At 39.7% G+C, this 18413-nt stretch overlaps 1 protein-coding gene across 1 annotated transcript in view; it reads right to left on the reverse strand.

Moving 5' to 3' along the window:
- Positions 1–18413, reverse strand: part of pcp4b (Purkinje cell protein 4b) — a 69168-nt gene that overhangs the window by 14880 nt on the left and 35875 nt on the right. Inside the window, exon 2 of the mRNA XM_088345280.1 lies at positions 14194–14245. Within this exon, the coding sequence (XP_088201406.1) occupies positions 14194–14245 (52 nt within the window). The remainder of the gene's footprint in view (positions 1–14193; positions 14246–18413) is intronic.

The following is an 18413-nucleotide window of genomic DNA, read 5'->3' on the forward strand; positions in this document are numbered from 1 at the left end:
GATTCTCAACAGCATCGGCATCCTAGACCAGGGTTCTCCAACGTGGTGCCCTTGGTCCCCCCAAGAACAATAAACGTTCCTGCAGAGCTGTTCTGAAAATAGAATTCTAGTAAAATGACTTCATTGGGTGATTTAACCCTACTGCCATAATAAACCTAGTAATAACACAGTAACAACATAGTAATAACATGATAAGTTGTTATTCTGAAAATGCATATCAAACTGGGTGCCCTTTGCACTAATTAGTAGAAATCCTTGAAACCTTGGTTGGAGACCCCTGTCTTAGACAATACCAGCAGAGTGATTTAAATAACAATTTTGGAGCCAGTGATGATACAGCAAAACGGTCCAATTGCACTGCAACCACTAGATCAATATTCACTTTTGCAAAATAATCGTTTCCGTCCCAGTGATTTACAGTACGTCTGGTGTGAGTCAAATGGCCTCGCTGTGATTGTCTCCTTTCCAAGACCGGCCCAAGCCTTCATGGGGCCCTAAGAAAAATTTGATTTGGGCCCCCCTTATATTTGATAATTAGTTTACCCACTAGAACTGATTCCATGTTCTACTCCAGGGGTGGGCAACTATTTGTAGTCGGGGGCCGCATGTGACATGTTGTACTTCTTTTTAAATAGATTACCGGTAGTTTCATCAACGACCACAATTAAAAAAAAAAAGTGAATTGGGCCCCTTTTTTAAGCACTTTATTTGTTATTTAGTTTTGAAGTATCATTCTAGGTTCTTTTTGGGGTTTTTTTTGTGTTTCTGAAGTCTTTTTTAGATAGATAGATAGATAGATAGATGGATCGATAGATAGATAGATACTTTATTCATCCCCGTAAGGAAATTCACACTTTTTATTGAAGTTCTGTAGTATTTTGTTATGTTACTATAGTTTTATTTTTGTACTATTTTGGTAGCATTTCTGAAGTATTTTTGTAGTATTCTCATAGTAGTTTTTTTTTACCATTTCTGTAGTACTTTTTTTGTATTTCTAAAGTAGATTTTTTGTTGTATATTTGTAATATTTTTCGTCGTATTTTCGTAGTATTACTGTAGTATTATTTGTTGAGTATTTTTGCATATTCTCTGTTGTATTTTGTAATATTCCCATATGAGAATGTTTGTTGTATATCTGTAGTATTTCTGTAGTATTTTTGTAGTATAGTGTTACTGTAGTTATATTTTTATGGTATTTTTGTGATTATTCCATAGGATAATTTTTGAAGTATCGCTATAGGTGTAAGTTTGCAGTATTTCTATTGCAAACCCCCTGGAGTGGTATTATTGTAGTAATATTTCTCTAGTATTTTTTTACATTATAGTAGTATGTGCTTATATTTTTTTAGTATTTCAGTAGAATATTATAATTGATGTATTTCCAAAGCAGTATTTTAGTCGTATTTTTGTAGAATTTTTGTAGTATTTCCATAGTAATATTCTTCTTTTTTTTTGTACTTTTATAATATTACTGTAGTCTTTTTGTAGTATTTTTTGAGTTATCAATTCTGTAGTAGTATTTTTGAATATAGTATTACTGCAGTAGTATTTTTGTAGTAATTCCATACTACCAATAATAAATGGGGTACTGGTTTTGAGGCACTATATTTGGTATTTAGTTTTGTAGTTATTGTGTAGTATTTTTGTTACATTTCTGTAGAAGTATTTTTGAGCGGACACACAAAGTGACAACGTCGGCACCAATGAGTGTAGCCACTCTTGGGGGCCCCCTAACGGTTGCGGGGCCCTAAGCAGTCGCTTAGCTCGCTAATGCCTTGGGCTGGCTCTGCTCCTTTCTTTAACACCTCCTGTTAAAAAGATTATTAATACATTTCACTGTGCAGTTGTCCTTGAGCTTGCTCAAGGTGATATATTTTCAGATGCTGTAGGAGAGAAAAACGTTCTCCTCACGTTCCATTAGAGAACCAGACACTGGGCAAAGCTAATGCCGTTCATTGTCTTGCTGATTGCTTTATCCTGTTTGCTTAAAATGATTATGGAACTGTCAATTTGTACAAATAGAAGAGCAGCACTACCCAAATCAGTGCTGTGTTTTTAATCACAGAAGCTATTAACTCGTCTTTTCTTAGTTTGCTTTGCGTCTGCGTATCAACAAAGAGATTAACAGGAAACAAGATTGGGGATGCTGATTTTTCTTTTTTATCTCATGGGAAGATCTTGTTCAATTCCAAGTCAATTCTGCTCCTTGTACGTATGCTTTTGCTTATTTAAATACAATTTAAAGGGACAGTGTTTATTATTTGACCACTAGATGTTGTTGTGTTGTGTTATGCAACCGAAAATGGCAGCACAAGGAATAATGGAAAACTAAAGAGACTCAAAGGGAACAATGTACAGCATTATTCTTCTCTTTTTTTCCCCAGAATTTCATGAGGTTTTTGGCATTTGGGGATACCCGTGGACGCAAGATGGCGGACAATCTTGTCCACTCCCTTGAGGTGAGCCTCATGTTATGTAAAATAACCTAGAGGTATTTTAAAAAATGCACATATACATGATAGGTCATGTAGTTTTGTTTGTTGTTTAATTAAATGTGTTTTTTGTTAACGAATGAAGGTTTGTTTGTTCTTTACCACTCCAAAGGACATGTCCCTTTAGATTATTTGTATTGAATCATTATAATAATTGAAATAATTATGCTCATTTTGTCATGATTACTGATGTGATGCATCTGTGCCCGCTCCTTTGGTCCCAACTGCCTCGGACTCTGATTGGCTCTCTGTCCCTATTGAAACCCACTCGTATCTGTCCCCTGTTGTCAGTCCGTCTGCAAACCTGTTTACTTTAGGCAAGCTTTTCAACCCTGACTCACTCCTGTTTTTGCTCCCGTCTGTTTCCCGGCTTCGACCCGTTTTTTTGATCTTGACTATGTCTACTCTCCTCTCCTGGGTTTTGACTCATTGCTGATCCCGACCACGTGTTTTGCTCTCCTGTCCCGGCTACTGACCCGTGTTTTCTGTACCCAACACTGCCATCGCTCGCCATGGAAGCGCCACTTCCGCGTGCAGAGCGATTTGCTTCCCGCGACAGCGATCACCTGATCGTGTGTGGAATAATTTCCCTTCTTCCCAATAAAACTGAGAGAAACGTAACGCAAGTGGGTCCTGTCTCCGTTCTGGTCTTGACACATTTTAAGTCATTTACTTTTAGTACCAGGAGCAAATAATGACTAAAGAAATATTGAAGTATAAAGAAGTATTGTTTTCTATGCTATTATACTGAACCAATTCTTCCAGCAATACTTTGGTAGAATAATCATCTTTCAATGTAATATAATTGTCTTGTTGGGGGCAGAGGATTTGGTTAATTTTTGAGGATTTGATTGTTTTACTGAATATAAAATATAATTAAATAAATTGTAAATAATATCAAAATATTTGACTTGATAGCAAAGGCGTAGTTTTGGCTTGGACGGAGGGGACCTGCCTCTACCAATATTTGTCACAATCACCCGGATCGGGAACACCTGTGTTCAGGATTTGGCGCCAACAGCCAGGACAGCTGATTGGCGCACCCTGTACATTTAAATCCCCAGCTTCCGGTAACTCTTTGTCTGATTGTACTCACGCTACCTGTTGCCTTCAGCTCAGTAAGCCCGTACCTCTGACTCTTTGCCTGCTCCCTGTTTTCTTCTGATTGATCTCCGTTGGCGACCCGTTTCTGTAATTGCCTACGACCTGCCCTGCCCGTCTGACCCCTGAACTCTTTTCCGAATACTACGACGCCCTTCTTCTCCAGCCCCGGCCAACAACACTACGATTACGCCTGTCTGCGACCATTCCCACCAAGCCTTCACCCGCCTGTCAAGTTCCGTCAATCCGCCAACCAACGGATCGAAGAATCCCACCTTGTCATTTCCTTCCTTTCAATAAAACCAAGAAACGAGCACAAGTGATCTCAGTCTTCCTTTCGTCCAGTCTGACAATATTGAGCAGTCATTCTTATGTCCCCACCAATATTATGTGATCAGTTATGAAACTGACAACGTACCTGTCCCTTTAATATGTCAAAAAAGCAAAGTACATAATATCATTGCCGTAATTTTGCCTGTGTCCATCATTGCCGAGGACCGGCTTTGCTCTGAAGAGCAGGATAACACTGTACATTGAAAAACAACGGCAACAAGATGATGAAGGTGCTGTTCTGAGTCGGATCAGGAGGCTTGGGGGCTGCCAGGCTGTACTTACCAAAGACATACCACAGGCAGTGGTGCCCACAGACCCTGGTGGTTAAGGCAATCGTGAGCTGAGAGCCCAACTAATGCCAAGACCAAACCTACGCCCTTGCTTGAAAAACTATTTGATTTATTTTTCCACATTTTTGTGACTTGACCTTTACTCTATCAATAAAAGAGTAAATCTATTCAGAGAAACAAATAGCTGAGGGCTTTTGCGTTATTTCACTCGACGTAGTGGGGCAATTTGAGCTCAGCGTGATTAATGAGTAATGCGTAAATAATAACAAAATATACTCCGGAGTGAAATTGGTTTGCATACGAAGCGGTGACACAAGACTGGCCGAAAGGTCCCTGGGATGCATAATGTGTTTTGCTGAGCAACGTGTCATTGGAAATAACTCGGAGCGCTGGCATTGGCTTGCTGATGGATGCGCGATCGCAACGTGGGGGGAGATGTCGCAACAAGCAAGTGACAGATGGGTTTTTTTCCAAATGTGCTGTTGCCGTGTCTAAAAGGACATGGCACTCTGTAATGTGTAATCGGATTCGATTGCCGAACCCTCAGGTTGCGCGTTTGCTTGTGTCTGTGTGATGGCAGCTGTCCTTCAGCCTGTGATACTGTCCACCATTGGTCGTGTGACTTTATAAGGTCATTGTCTGAACTTATCCTTTTGCCCCAATTGATCCATTTGCCTCTTTAATTCACTCGATATGTTGGCCTGGAGAGGAATGGGCACCACCAGGCTGTACTTGCCTAAGGCACACAACAGGAAATGGTGCCCCAACGACGCTAGTGTTTAAGAGATCCAACCAACCAACCAACCAACTACCTTACCAACCAACTAACCAACCTAACAAGCAACTAACCAACTAACCCACCAAGCCACTACCCACCAACAGACCAACAAAGCAAGCAAGCAAGCAACCAAGCAAGCAACCAAGCAAGCAACCAAGCAAGCAACCAAGCAAGTGATCAAACAAGTGATCAAACAACGGACCAACCAATTAACCCAGCAACCCACCAACCCACTAAGCATCTGATCCACTAACCAACCAACCAACCAAAAAATCAACCCACCAACCTACCAACCCACCAACCCACTAACCCACTGATCCACCAACTCACTAACCCACTGATCCACCAACCAACCAACCAATCAGCCAATCAACCCATCAACCAACTAACCCACCGACCCACCAACCTACTAACCTACTAACCAACCAACCAACCGACTCACCGACTGATCCACCAACCAACCAACCAACCAATCAGCCAATCAACCAATCAACCAACTAACCCACCGACCCACCAACCTACTAACCTACTAACCAACTAACCAACCAACCCACCGGACCCACTAACCCACTAATCCCTTTTTTATTTTGCCTAGCCTTTAGCAAGGTTTTTGGATCTTTGGGAACACGTGGCAGCAAGATGTCTGTCAAATATCTCAGCTTCCCTGAGGTAAGGCTCATGTTTTGTTAAATTATTCGCAAATTTCTCCACCAACCAGTATTTTGAAAAAAAAAAAACGTTTATATGATAGTTTATGTAGTTTTCCCTAATTCAGATTTTTTTTAATAAATAAAGGTGTTTTTAATACACCCTGTGCCTTTAATATCATATCTTATACAAACATTGTGCCTCTCACCTAGTTTTGATTGTACTACAACTGGTAACATAAACAGCAAAGATTCTGTGTTGGTTCATGGGATTAGTCTATTCCGTGCCATGGCCCTAGTCTTAATGAGGAACTTTGACCGAGATTATGTTTGTAAAAAATTAAAAATTTAAGAAGCAAAATCCACTCGTTTTTAGCCATCATAGAGGCAGCCATATTGACATTTTGTTGTCGAGCTAAGATGACATCACTGTTGATCCGCCTGCTGGTAAAGACCAATCACGGCTTTGTTCCAGAAAACAACTGAATCATGATTGGTTAGCGAAGCTCTGAGCATCTTTAACTTTCAAGGAATGAACGTTTAATTTTTGTTTACTATATACTGTATGTGTATCCCAAAACTAATAAGAAAAAATCAACCCCCAAAAATCGAATTCATGCATTCAAATGATGGTTTTAGATCGAAATCAAGAGATTAAAGAAGTATAAAAATGAGTTGAAAATGTCTCTTAATAAATCAAATAGCTAAAAAGGAGTTGCAGTCTAACTAGCATGAAGACCACCAAGACCAAAGTGCAGGTGACAATGCTAATTTTTGCTGTAATCAGGAGTGAGGGTCCACTGGCGGGTTTTCGGTTGCAGTTGCTAAGAGCTAAATGATCGCTCAATGCCTGAAAGGACCCTAATTGCCTTGCAATTAACTCGTAATCTGTCTACAGAAGTCGGCTGAAGAAGGCTCCTTCTCCCCCTCTTCACTGATGCAACCCATAATATCAAAGTCCTCCAACGTCTGAATTTTCTATTTTCTATTTCATTTATAGGACTGTGTGGTGGATTTATATTTAAAAACGCATATGATATTGCTGCCTTTTTTAAGAAAATTAGTTCCTCAATAGAAAAGCAAAGTACAGTTTATGTTAAATGGAAGCAGACATTGTTGTGAGATTATTTTGGGATTTCATCAGCATTTTGCAGTTCGATTTTTGTGTCCTTGGTGCATCGTGGCTTTTATCTATTTATAGATTCCACAAACTAAAAGCTACTTCGCAGGATTTCATGTCACAATCACCCGGATCGGGAAAACCTGTGCTCAGGATTTGGCGCCAACAGCCAGGACAGCTGATTGGCGCATCCTGTCCATTTAAATCCTCAGCTTCCGGAAACAAGCTGTCTGATTGTACTATGCTACCTGTTGCCATCTGCTCAGAAAGCCCGTACCTCCGACTCTTTGCCTGCCTCCTGTTTTCTTCTACTTGATCTCCGTTGCCGACCCGTTTCCAAATTTGCCTACAACCTGCCCTGCCCGTCTGACTCCTGATCACTCTTCCGAACACGACGATGCCCTTCTTCTCCAGCCCCGACCAACAACACGACGATTACGCCTGCCCACAACCATTCCCGCCAAGCCTTCACCCGCCTGTCAAGCTTCGTCTATCCGTCAATGAATCACGCCTTGTCATTACTTCCTTCCAATAAAAACCAAGAAACGAGTGCAAGTGACTTTCCTTCTGTCTCGCCTGACATTTCACTCGACGAGTATTAGTATACTCAGAGAAATTGTCAGGATCCTGCAGTTCTCTCTCTCGCCCTTACCTTATTTGGTCACTCACTTCGAGGTTCTAATTTTCTCCCAATATCTGTTGTGACTTGTCTTGATCCTCCTATCAAAACTCTTCCTCATTCCTATTATTATTACTCTGTCCCCTCGGTTCCTTGCTAGGTCGTTGCCTTTCTCGTCACGTTCCAAGCACCCCTGTCTGTTCAGTGTACCCAACCCATGCCTAACCCCATCGTAGTCCACAAATACCATCTGATGAACTATTTGACTGTCGACTTTGCTGCTGGGACCCAGTGGATCATTGACCCTTTTGCCTGTCTATTGGGTAGCATTTGGTTGCCCCTGGTGTTCTGGAAACTGTTGCCTCACTGCCTAGAATAGTCGGACGTGAATCATAATTCAGATTTTTGGAGAAATCCGAAATATATAGTGTAGTTTACATCACAAGCGACAAACCATACATTCTGTTTGCATGCTATTCAATCAAGTGTGGTAGCACAAGTGACATCATTACACAAATGGACATCATTACTGTGTCTTACTTTAAACAATAAATAAAGGTTGATATATTTCATGTCACTCACCAAGCTCAATGTTTTTCGTGACCCGTCTGTTTACACGTTGTGCTCATATATAGTTTGTCAGAAGCACAAGCTTACTCTATTGGATACAACTTTTGAATTTTTGCTATAGGGCAGATATTAAATGAAAATGCCCCAAATACAACAACCAACAGACAAGCTATTTTACGTTTATCATCACTGTACTACACATCCCAATATCCAGGATGCGGGAAACGCCATGTGCATTAACATATCTACAGTGCATCCGGAAAGTATTCACAGCGCTTCACTTTTTCCACATTTTGTTATGTTAAAGCCTCATTCCAAATTGTATTAATTTAATCTCTTATCTCAAATACACCATTATGACAATGTGAAAAAGTTTTTGTTTTTTTTACTTTATTTTAATTTATTAAAAATAGAAAACTAAGAAATCACATTTACATAAGTATTCACAGCCTTTGCTTAATACTTTGTTGATCCACCTTTGGCAGCAAATACAGCCTCAGTCTTTTAGAATATGATCCCACAAGTTTAGCACACCTATCTTAGGCAGTTTTGCCCATTCTTCTTTCCAATAAGTCTCAAGCTCAATCAGGTTGGATGGGAGACGTTTATGCACAGCCATTTTCAGATCTCTCCAGAGATGTTCGATCGGATTCAAGTCTGGACTCTGGCTGGGCCACTCCAGGACATTCACAGAGTGGTTCTGAAGCCAATCTTTTGAGATCTTGGCTGTGCGCTTTGGGTCGTTGTCCTGCTGAAAAATGAACCTTCGCCCCAGCCTGAGGTCAAGAGCGCTCTGGTGCAGATTTCATCCAGGATATCTTTATATATTGCTGCATTCATTTTTCCTTCTATCCTGACTAGTCTGCCAGTTCCTGCTGCTGAAAAACATCCCCACAGCACGATGCTGCCACCACCATGTTTCACTGTAGGGATGGTATTGGCCTGGTGATGAGCGGTGCCTGGTTTCCTCCAAACATGGCGCCTGGCATTCACACCAAAGAGTTCAATCTTTGTCTCATCAGACCAGAAATTTTTGTCATTCAGGTGCTTTTTGGCAAATTCCATACCGGCTTCCATGTTCCTTTTACTAAGGAGTGGCTTTCGTCTGGCCACTCTATTATACAGGCCTGATTGGTGGATTGCTGCAGAGATGGTTGTCCTTCTGGAAGGCTCTCCTCTATCTACAGAGGAATGCTGGAGCTCTGACAGAGTGACCATTGGGTTCTTGGTCACCTCCCTGACTAAGGCCCTTCTTCCCCGATCGCTCAGTTTAGAAGGCCTGCCAGCTCTAGGAAGAGTCCTGGTGGTTCCAAATGTCTTCCATTTACGAATAATGGAGGCCACTGTGCTCATTGGGACCTTCAAAGCAGCAGACATTTTTCTGTATCATTCCCCAGATTTTTGCCTCAAGACAATCCTGTCTCGCAGGTCTACAGACAGTTCTTTTGACTTCATGCTTGGTGTTTCTGCTCTGACATGCACACTCAATTGTGGGACGTTATATAGACAGGTGTGTGCATTTCCAAATCATGTCCAATCAACTGAATTTACTGCAGGTGGACTCCAATTAAGCTGTAGAAAGATCTCAAGGATGATCAGTGGAAAAAAGATGCAACTGAGCTCAATTTTAAGCTTCATGTCAAAGGCTGTGAATACTTATGTAAATGTGATTTCTTAGTTTTCTATTTTTAATAAATTCAAAAAACGTAAAAAAACAAAAACGTTTTCACATAGTCATAATGGAGTATTTTGTGTAGAATTTTGAGATAAGAGATTAAATTAATACAATTTGGAATGAGGCTGTAACATAACAAAATGTGGAAAAAGTGAATACTTTCCGGATGCACTGTATATATATATATATATATATATATATATATATATATATATATATATATATATATATATATATATATATATATATATATATATATATATATATATATATATATATATATATAGTCAATAAGATATTTCTAATGAAAATAAAAATGTTCGTTTCTAACCCTTGTCCCCATTCTCCCTTTGTTTGTCGAATACAAAAATACTACTTCAAAAATACTACAAAATACTACAACTTTACTACTAGCCTAATAATATCAAAGTTAGTTCTTAATAAAAGGGACCTAATAGTGTATTTTGCTTTCATAGTGAAAAGAAAACATACTACAGAAATACCCCAAAAAACAACTACAGTAATACTTTAAAACATAACTTCTACTACAGCCATACTACTACATAAATACTACAAAAATACTACTCTAAGAACACTTCAAAATTACTATTACAGTAACACTAGAATATAGAAACACCACTACATAAATAAATACTCGAAAAATACTGCTACATAGGTACTAAAGAGTTATACACAAATAGTACAATAATACTATTATGTAAATACTACAGAAATACTTCTAGGCAAGGCAAGGCAAGACAAGTTTATTTGTATAGCACAATTCATACACAAGGCAATTCAAAGGTCTATAATTTAAAAAATGACTTGTCTTTACAGAAATGGCAAAGACACAGGTTAAAAACACATAATTACACTTAAAATAGAGAAGAAAAGACATTGAAAATTTTAAATGTGGTTTTTAAAATGCATTAAAACCACAGATAAAACATAATAAAATCAATGAATTAAAATAAAGTAAAAGAGAAGAGTGCAGATAGAACCCTTTCAGTTGTATTTACACTACTATTATAGGACATGATATATGTGTGTGTATAGCTCATCTCATCTCATTAGCTGCACCGCTTATCCTCAGTAGGGTCGCGGGGGTGCTGGAGCCCATCCCAGCAATCATCGGGCAGTGGGCAGGGGACACCCTGAACTGGTTGCCAGCCAATCGCAGGTGTGTGTATATATATATATGTATGTATATATATATATATATATATATATATATATATATATATATATATATATATATATATATATATATATATATATATATATATATATATATATATATATATATACTGGACTGTCTCAGAAAATTAGAATATTGTGATAAAGTTCTTTATTTTCTGTAATGCAATTAAAAAAACAAAAATGTCATACATTCTGGATTCATTACACATCAACTGAACTATTTCAAGCCTTTTATTATTTGAATATTGCTGATTTTGGCTTACAGCTGAAAAAAACTCAAAAATCCTATCTCAAAATATTAGAATACTTCCTCAGACCAAGTAAAAAATTTTTTTACAGCAAAACTAAATCAAACATTTGAAAATGTCCATTGATGCACTCAGTACTTGGTTGGGAATCCTTTTGCACGGATTACTGCATCAATCCGGCGTGGCATGGAGGCAATCAGCCTGTGGCATTGCTGAGGTGTTATTGATGCCCAGGATGCTTCGATAGCGGCCTTCAGCTCATTTGCATTTGTAGGTCTGGTGTCTTTCATCTTTTTCTTAACTATACCCCACAAATTCTCGATGGGGTTCAGGTCAGGGGAATTAGCAGGCCAATCAAGGACAGTGATGCCATGGTCAGTGCACCAGTTACTGGTGGTTTTGGCACTGTGGGCAGGTGCCAGATCATGCTGGAAAATGAAATCCTCATCTCCATAGAGCTTTTCAGCAGATGGAAGCATGTAGTGCTCTAAAATCTCTTGGTACACAGTTGCATTTACTCTGGACTTGATGAAACACAGTGGACCAACACCAGCAGCTGACATGGCTCCCCAAACCATTGCTGACTGTGGGAACTTCACACTGCATTTCAAGCAACTTGGATTTTGCTCCTCTCCAGCCTTTCTCCAGACTCTGGCGCCTTGACTTCCAAATGAAATGCAAAACTTGCTTTCGTCTGAAAAGAGGACTTTGGACCACTCTGCAACCGTCCAGTGCTTCTTCTCCATAGCCCAAGTCAGACGCTTCTTCCGTTGTCTTGAGTTCAGAAGTGGCTTGACCATGGGAATACGGCTATTGTAGCCCATTTCCCGGACACGTCTGTGAACTGCTGCTTTTGATACCTGGACTCCAGCTTCAGCCCACTGTCTTTGAAGCTCCCCCAAATTCTGGAAGCGGCTCTTCTTCACAATTTTGTTAAGGCTGCGGTCATCTCTCTTGGTTGTGCAGCGTTTCCGGCCACATTTTTCCCTTCCAACAGACTTTTTGTGGATATGCTTTGAAACTGCACTCTGTGAACAGCCTGCTCTTTGAGAAATGTCTTTTTGTGTCTTACCCTCCTGATCGAGGGTATCAATGATGGTCCTCTGGACAGCAGTCAGATCAGCAGTCTTCCCCATACTTGTGATTTAGTTTATTGAACCAAGCTGAGTGTTTTTAAGGCTCAGGAAACCCTCGCAAGGTGTTTCGAGTTAATTAGATGATTCAGGTGATTAGTTGAATAGCCTACTTGTATACTTTTTCATGATATTCTAATATTTTGAGATAGGATTTTTGAGTTTTCTTAAGCTGTAAGCCAAATTCAGCAATATTAAAATAATAAAAGGCTTGAAATAGTTCAGTTGATGTGTAATGAATCCAGAATGTATGACATTTTGTTTTTTTTAATTGCATTACAGAAAATAAAGAACTTTATCACAATATTCTAATTTTCTGAGACAGTCCAGTATATACCATATTTTCCACACTATAGGGCGCACCGGGTTATAGGGCGCACCCCCAAAAAATAGTTTTTGGTCCTATATCTTCCATAGATAAGGCGCACCGGATTATAAGGCGCTACAATGGGAACGTCGACAAAACAGTCAGATGATTCAGTCCAACTGATTACCCCCTTAACATTCCCAAAGCTTGCAAAGAAGCAAATACGTGTCGTAGACACATGCGAATGCGGTGTCCACACGATGTGACTCAAATGCATCGTTTCAAATATCATTCGGAAGGTTAAATAAAGTCTTGGGATTCAAGAAATGCCAAACATTTCTTAGTTTCTATTTTCTTTTTCGCTCGTAACTTTACTGTGCATATGACAATAAACACTTAGAATTGAGTTTAATTCAGTCAACTCATCACAGCAACATCAAGATCGTTCTAAAACAAGATACCGGGAAAATATAAAGCCGCATAACTCACCTAAGTTCTCACGTTCAAAAATGATACGCAATCATGGTCTTCTTACAACCGTGAGTGAAGTAAATCCAGGAGAGTAAAATATTTGCAAATAAAGACTAATAAAACATGTTTGTTTATGGTGTACTTTAGCAAGCTTGCTAAGCTTGCTACGCCATTGCTAAACTCGGCCAATTGCAGGGTTTGTTCTGACCATCTAGCTTATCCGAGGCTCTGAATAACTTCAGCCAATAGCGATCGATTCAACGAATGATTGATACATCTTTTTCGGCCAATTGCAGGGTTTGTTTTGGCGCTCTAGCCAATCCGAGGCTCCGAATAACTTCAGCCAATAGTGATCGATTTAACGAATGATTGACACATCTTTTTTGGCCAATTGCAGGGTTTGTTTCGGCCCTCTAGCCTATCCGAGGCTCTAAATAACTTTAGCCAATAGTGATCGATTCAAATGATGATTGACACATTGGTTAGCCAATGAAACGCCGGTATATAAATCCCAGCATACACCGCGGACTACTCCACGTTCGGGGGAAAATCGAGTCGGCGGCTGTTGCGTAAGTTGCGAGACCTTGTGATTTAATGTTGATCCATAAATAAGACGCACTGTATTATAACGCGCATGGTCAGCTTTTGAAAAAAAATAAGACTTTTAGGTGTGCCTTATAGTGCGAAAAATACGGTATATATATATATATATATACATATATATATATATATATATATATATATATATATATATATATATATATATATATATATATATATATATATATATATATATATATAGCGAAAATGCACCTAACACGTGTGGTTATGGATCAAATTGACGGTGAAAATCAAATACTATATTGTAAATTTTTGTGGTATTATCTTTGATAATGTGTTTTAAATCCAGCACTTCAGTAGATTATTACGGCACAACACACAATCCTTTCCTTCCAATTATTACACAACGCCCTGGTCAAGTGAAATAGTTTTTGAATGGTTTTGACTTTCTCTAATGTCTAGGTAAAAAAAAAGAAAATTGAGGTTACAGAGTGTTTCCTTAACCCGTTTAACTTCGAGTCACCTGAGCTATGCGACATCGAGTAATGTACATAGAGGATCCGTGCCTGGTGTCACCCAAATGCACTTATTAGATTCTGCTCGGAGTAAGTCTTGTTTTTTGACATCCGGAATAAGAATGCAGCTCACCTTGTCCCCCTGAGGTCTTGTTGTTGCCGGCGGCAGGCCCAGATCCTTGCCTCTATGGACACAAAACCCAGTCAATTGGTTAGCTTTATTTTTTAAAACAGGTTAAAAATTGCTGCAACAGAGCCGGGCACGTTCAACAAATATGCTGTGTTAGTGAGGTGTTTTCACAGTGAAGCTGTTTTCTGTTGATGATAACAATTATTGTTAGTTTGATACACATTTATGAAACAACATATCTAGAATGGAACTCTGTAGTGCAGTGTTATGCACATTTGCCTAGGGTCCCTGGTTCGAGACCAGGTGTAAATACTTGTTGGCCTGGAGAGGGATGGGCGCCACCAGAAATGGGACACCAAAACACGTGACAGGAAATGGTGCCTCTACAATCCTGGTTAACGGGTGAAGAACCACGAAAAAATAAGATGCACTGAATTTCAAGCAGACATATAAATGAAGTCATTCAAATCCATGTCTTACATTTTAAACCCAGTGCACACCTACAGCTGAGTCAATTTCAGTTCTGCCTGAATCGTTTACATTGCCTGTTTTTGTATTACCGTAAATTCCGGACTATAAGCCGCTGTTTTTTTCCCAAACGTTCAACCCTAAGGCTTATTCAGTGATGCGGCCAATTTAGATAATTTTTCTAACGGCCGCCAGCGGCGCTCGAGTACAAAAGGTAAGATTTAAAACGGTGGAATATATGCGCCGAAGAGGACTGCAACTTCTTGGCTTGTGCACAAATTCAATTAGCGTTAACATACCCTCATCATGCAAAATGGAAAAAGAAAGGCACATCAAAAAATCCACCATCACCAACGGGTTCCGAAAAGCCGGTCTGCTGCGTGACGGAGAGTAGGGCACAGAATCAGGAGTGGATGGGAGCGTGGGACGAGGTCTATAGGCCAAGGTTTATTTCCGACACTGAGGAGGACGACTTTGATGGCTTCAGTTCTAAGGAGGAAGATTAGGACGGTTTACCGTGATTTTTACAAGTACATTATGTTTTTTTAACAGACCCGTTTACTGTGTTATGAGCGTGTTGTTAGCGTGTTGCTACCATTAACTCTCCTGTCACGCTTTGAATGAATGTTATATTATTATTATTAAAGCTTTGAAAACTCTCTCGGTGTACTGTCTTTCTTTGTAAATATGTGTAACCATGTATAAAATGTATTTGAAACTGTATATTTTTGTAATGTATTTATTTTAGAAACTTATTCTGATATGTTTTGCACGGGAAAATCAAAAAAACGGTGCTGATGGGAAGTGGAGTAAAGTTGAGACGTGTTTGTGGACGGGGCGGACAATAGTGGATATATATTTTTCCCACCCTTACCTTTGGAAATATACACATTTTTCCATGGATTACTTTAAACGGGACCCGGACTCTGCAGGTCTGCATCAAACCTTAAGTACCGGTATCATTTTCTGTTCATTTTGCCGGCTGTGATTTTTGGACTGTGTACTTTAATGAAGGACATTCAGTTTCAATCGCGGGACTTAAAGTCGCTTTTGGGTTAATTTTGTGTTTGTGATACATTATTTAATGTGGGCGCATGCGGCTTATATACAGTTGCGGCTTATGTAAGTACAGATTCGGTTTTCCTCTTAAAATGTGGTGGGTGCGGCTTATAATCAGGTGCGCTCTATAGTCCGGAATTTACGATATGTGAACATTCAAGATTGGGATTACAAAGACGAGCACACATCTGCAGGACAGCGCCATGTCAACCATACCGTGGAAAATAGTGCCAGATTGGAACACAGATGTGACAAGTAGTCTTTGTTTTTGTCATTAGCGGTTGCTGCGGTAATGGACTAAATTGCATTTGCTTGTTATCGTTCCTCGAAGATTAAAGGAACTTCAGCAAGCTGCGATTGATGTCGATGATTTGTAAAGAAAACTGTAGCATTTTTAATGGACAACTTCCACCGTGTGGTGCCCATTTTTGCACCAAATATCCATCTCATCGGAACTGACAATCCCTACTTTTACAACAAAGTATACCAAAACTATAATCATGTTTATTTTGCAGGCCAAGTTCTCCACATTACAGTACGATATATATGTGATTGCATCACATTCTGCCCTGTTTGCTTCTCCTTCACATCTGCTGCTTGCTAAATAATTCAGCATCAGTTATCCATCCCTCACAAGTGATGTCTCTGAGCATGTGTTTATAAACGTGTCATGAACGCATCTATCTTGCCCGTCAAAGCTCATTTCAGAACAATTTCACCCCGCAAATCAACGCATTTTTCAACAAAATTACAATAACTGTCAAATTCCACTAACAATAAAGCTGAGGGTGTAGGATGTCAACCAATGAATGATCGGTCAGGTCGGAAAAAGCATTCGCACAATCAGATTAAAATATCTTTCGACTCATCAGCGACGTGTGCAATATCATTTCAGTCAGGCCGGATGCAGCTTGTGTTTCGACAGAACTGTCTGTGTGGGATCTGCCGTGACATCGGGATCAATACGGCACCCATCCTTGAAACTTGCTTGTAATTGCATTGACGCTAGGAAATTTAGGATTCCCAATCAGTCCGTAGTCCAGAAAACAAATGGCTAAGGGTGGTAAAGGGGGGAGAACGACTGTTGTTCTATTTCTTCAGTTCAACAAACAATGTCAGTGACAAAAATGATATTTACGGACCTTCACATTCTTTTTAACTATAAAATGATATTCCGAAATAGTATTTCGTCACACAAAAAGGCAAACAATCAGAGGTTTTGATCTTCTGCATAGACTCTGGGGACTCACTTTGTACTTTGAAATAGTGAAAAATGTGTGCTTACTGTACTTTAGTGGCAATGAGATTAGCATACTTGCTTTGGTTACAAAGCTTCATGGGTGAGTTCACACCCCACAACAGCGCCCAGTTTATTTTTGCTTGTAAGTGATTTATCCATCTATCGATTGATCCTGGTAATATCCTTCACAAAAAAAAGGAAAGAAAAAGCCCTCGCGGCCGGTGACAGGTGGCAAGTCGGGTAGCCGGGACAGGAGAACGAAGCATAGTCATGGATTGAAAGAAAGTCAGGTAGCCAGGACAGGAGAACAAAGGGTGGTCGGGGATCGGAAGAAGGTAGGGTAGCCGGGACAGGAGAATGAACCGTGGTCAGGTATCGAAAGTGAGGCAGGTAACGGGAGATGATCGGGAAGTCAGGGACAGGGGATCGATACAGGAAACGGGACGGAATCAGGCAGGATGCAGGAACAGGTTTGAATCAAAACGGGAGCCAGAGTCAAAAAGTGCTTGCGTTGCATATGCTGATGTTCGCTGACGGACTGACAAAGAGTGACCGAGAATGAAGTGCTTGAATAGGGAGAGGGATAATTAGGAAACGAGTGGCAGCTGGGACTGAAAGAGTGAGCGCAGGTTAGGGCAATTGGCAGGCAAGTGACAGAATCATAACAGGAAGAATCAATTCTAATGCGAATGTTTGTGTTTCACCCCTGGTGCCTGCAAGACACATATTTGCAATCCCCATTTGTTCTATGCTTTTCTATTTGTTCACGTCAAGCCTTTAATAGCAGAGGAATTGAGAACGCGTTGTAGTATTTGTCCTCTTTTCTCGGCTCGTCTCTTCCATGTTATTAATTCAACGCTTTCAATGCATTTCAAACAGCTTGTGCTGCACTTTGAAGCTTGGGGTACCAAGTGGAGGTGGCGGAGCTTGGAAGCTTTTCATTTCATTTTTGTGGATTACATTTGTCCATTTTTTATTGTGTCATGTTGCTTATCATGCCTGCTTTACTATTTGCAACAGTAAATGAAGGGTGTATTTGTTTTTGTCTTTTTTCTTGTTATGATTTTTTTGGGTGCTCTCTATGGAAAATTATTTGTGGGGCTGGAAATAGCACAAGTCCAACTCCCCCTCTGATGAATAAATGTAGGCTGCAATGGCGATCCACTGATAAGAACAGTTGCACCCATGAATCTCGCATTTGGATTTTTGTTTTCATATCGCCGCTCTTTAGGTGTTATATTTATATTGTTGTTCAATAAACAAAGGCTTCATTGGACTTAGTCGCATATGAGTTGAAAATATGCATAGAATGTATCCGTTACTCTCTTGCAAAAACATGTTTTCCCCAGACAAATCTTCAAAGCAACTAACCAATGCGTAAAAATAATTTATGCAGTATTTGAGTTATTTCAAATTCCCTCGTTTTCATGATATTTTTTTTTGCAAAGCTTGCATA

The sequence above is a fragment of the Urocampus carinirostris genome, chromosome 10 (assembly GCF_059441175.1).
Source record: "Urocampus carinirostris isolate Australia breed hairy pipefish chromosome 10, RoL_Ucar_1.0, whole genome shotgun sequence".
Lineage (NCBI taxonomy): Eukaryota > Metazoa > Chordata > Actinopteri > Syngnathiformes > Syngnathidae > Urocampus > Urocampus carinirostris.